Raw genomic sequence first — 2,500 nt, forward strand, 5'->3', positions numbered from 1 at the left:
AACATGTGACCCGCTGCTTCGTGTGTGTCAGACGCCGCATGACGCCTATTTATTATTGAGTTTAATACATACGTCTGTACGTCTGCTTTAAAAATATAGATGCATTTAGAGAATAATACTGTTTTAATTTCACTGAGAACATGCTTTGATAGCGAGTGAATATTGTAGAGGAGTTATTTCACCTGTTAGAGCTGGACTGAGGTGTTGCAGAGCAGGAGTGCAGAGCTAATGAAGACACTGCAGATTACGGCACACAAAATTAAAGTTTAGTATTGTTTACTGTAAAGCAGATGTGCTGAACTAATTGTTTTACTAAATAATTTGAACTCTAAAATTGCTTTAAAATGTAAGTTGTGTGTTCCAAATTTTAAGTTATCACAAAACATTTGCCACTAAAAGGGTTTAAAGAAGCTTCTCCACAGCAGTGCCGTGTCCAGAGCTCTCGATGAAGCCTCCTTAAACACACTATTGCCAAACGTTTTGGGACAACTTTAATGACATCCCATTCCTGATCCGTGGGGTTTAATACTTCAGCTCCTCTGGGAAGGCTTTCCACAAGGGTTTATGGGAATGTTTGCCCATCCCTCTAGAAGCGCATTAGTGAGGCTCTGATGTTGGAGGAGAAGCTCTCAGTCTCGCTCTAACTCAGATGTGTGTAGAAGCGTCTGCATGCCTAGTGCTTGATTTATACACCTGTGGCCACAGAAGTGAGTGGATCTCCTGAATTCAGTGATTTGGAGGCGCGTCCCAATATTTTTGGCAATATAGTGCATGTTATAAGGAAAGAGGCAGTAAAGTGCGTCACACCGACAGTCACAGGTGTAGACTCGAGGCCAGTGATAAAGGTAGAAGATGCTCCACATTATCCTGTCTTTAACTGTGTGTGTGTGTGTGCGTGCGCGTGTGTGTGCGTGTGTGTGCGTGCGCGTGTGTGTGTGCAGGTGGCGGCTCTGCAGGAGGAGAAGAGCAGTCTGCTGGCGGAGAACCAGGTGCTGATGGAGCGGCTCAACCAGTCGGACTCCATCGAGGATCTGAACAGCCCGGCGGGTCGCAGACACCTTCAGCTCCAGACTCAGATGGAGCAGCTGCAGGAGGAGACCTTCAGGTGAACACACACACACACACACACACACACACACACAGGACATCAGTTAGACCAGATGCATGGTTACATCACCGTAACACACACACACTCCAGTAGCTTATACAGGGTTTCTGCGAGCCTTAAAAAGGTCTTAAAAAGTCTTAATTTGCACTTCCACAAATTAAGGCCATAAAGGGGACATATCATGAAAATCTGACTTTCCCCGTGTGTCAGTGCTATAATCGGGTCCAGTGCTTCTAACAACCCAGAAAACGTGAAAAGTGAAGCCCAGTAACTGTGTTCTGGTGAGTCTTTCTCTGCAAGCATGTTATAAAATAAGCCGATCAGATTTCGCTCTCCTTCTGACGTATGAAGAGGATCTTATTATAATATTCCCGGCCCTTAATCTGCACGTTTACACACACCAGCCGACATTTGGTTCCGCGAGCGACAGCAGAGACCAGTTCTAACGCACTGATGAAGATCCAGCAAAGCCTGAAGCTGTTCTGTGGTTGAGCTCAGACGAATGCCTTCTCCAAATCCACAAAGCACATGTGGACTGGTTGGGCAAACTCCCATGAGCCCTCCAGCAGCCTGGAGAGGGTATAGAGCTGGTCCAGTGTTCCACGGCCGGGACGAAAACCGCACTGTTCCTCCTGGATCGAGGTTCTACTATCTGCCGAATTCTCCTCTCCAGAACCCTGGCATAGACTTTCCCGGGGAGGCTGAGAAGTGTGATCCCCTGTGGTTGGAGCACACCCTCCGGTCCCCCTTCTTTGATGATGAGATGATCAGTGTAACTCCACAACAACTACAGAAATGTCTCCACTAACATCCAGAAGCTCTTCCTGAGTCTCTCCGTAAGGCTGCACTCGCTACTGGGGATTCTGGGATTCTGGATGAGGGAGATTGGCCTGTTCTGTTATTGCCGGAGTTTCTGAAGCTCGTGTAAAGGCTCCGCCCTCTTCTGGATGGAGGCGGAGCTAAAGCTCATTTGCATTTAAAGGGACACACACAAAAACAGCGCGTTTTTGCTCACACCCAAAAAGTGGAAAATTTGACAAGCTCTAATAAATGATCTGTTGGTATTTTAAGATGAAATTTCATGACACATTCTGGAGACGCCAGAGATTTATATTACATCTTGTGAAAAAGGGCACAATATGTCACCTTTAAAATGGTCTTAAATCAGAGCAGAAAGTCTTGAATTGATAAAGTCATGGCATTAAATGTTGCATGCATTGCAAAAAATCACTCTAATATGATGATTTGATGATCAAGAAACATTTATGATTATTATCAGTGTTTAAAAACAATTCAGATTTTTGTGGAAACTGTATTTCATTTTATTGTGTGTGTGTGTGTGTTTGTGTCAGACTGGAGGCGGCTAAGGACGATTACCGCATCCGCTGTGAG

The 2,500-nt window shown here is 45.3% G+C and overlaps 1 protein-coding gene across 3 annotated transcripts in view; it reads left to right on the forward strand.

The window, feature by feature from the left end:
- hook3 (hook microtubule-tethering protein 3) overlaps window positions 1–2,500 on the forward strand; it is a 39,792-nt gene that overhangs the window by 12,790 nt on the left and 24,502 nt on the right. For all 3 annotated transcript variants that reach the window (XM_084114938.1, XM_084114939.1, XM_084114940.1), the window contains 2 exons: window positions 942–1,105; window positions 2,461–2,500. The exon at window positions 2,461–2,500 is cut by the window's right edge and continues 101 nt beyond it. In XM_084114938.1, coding sequence (XP_083971064.1) covers window positions 942–1,105; window positions 2,461–2,500 — 204 coding nt within the window. The remainder of the gene's footprint in view (window positions 1–941; window positions 1,106–2,460) is intronic.

This window comes from Abramis brama (genome assembly GCF_963993115.1).
Source record: "Abramis brama genome assembly, chromosome: 5".
Lineage (NCBI taxonomy): Eukaryota > Metazoa > Chordata > Actinopteri > Cypriniformes > Leuciscidae > Abramis > Abramis brama.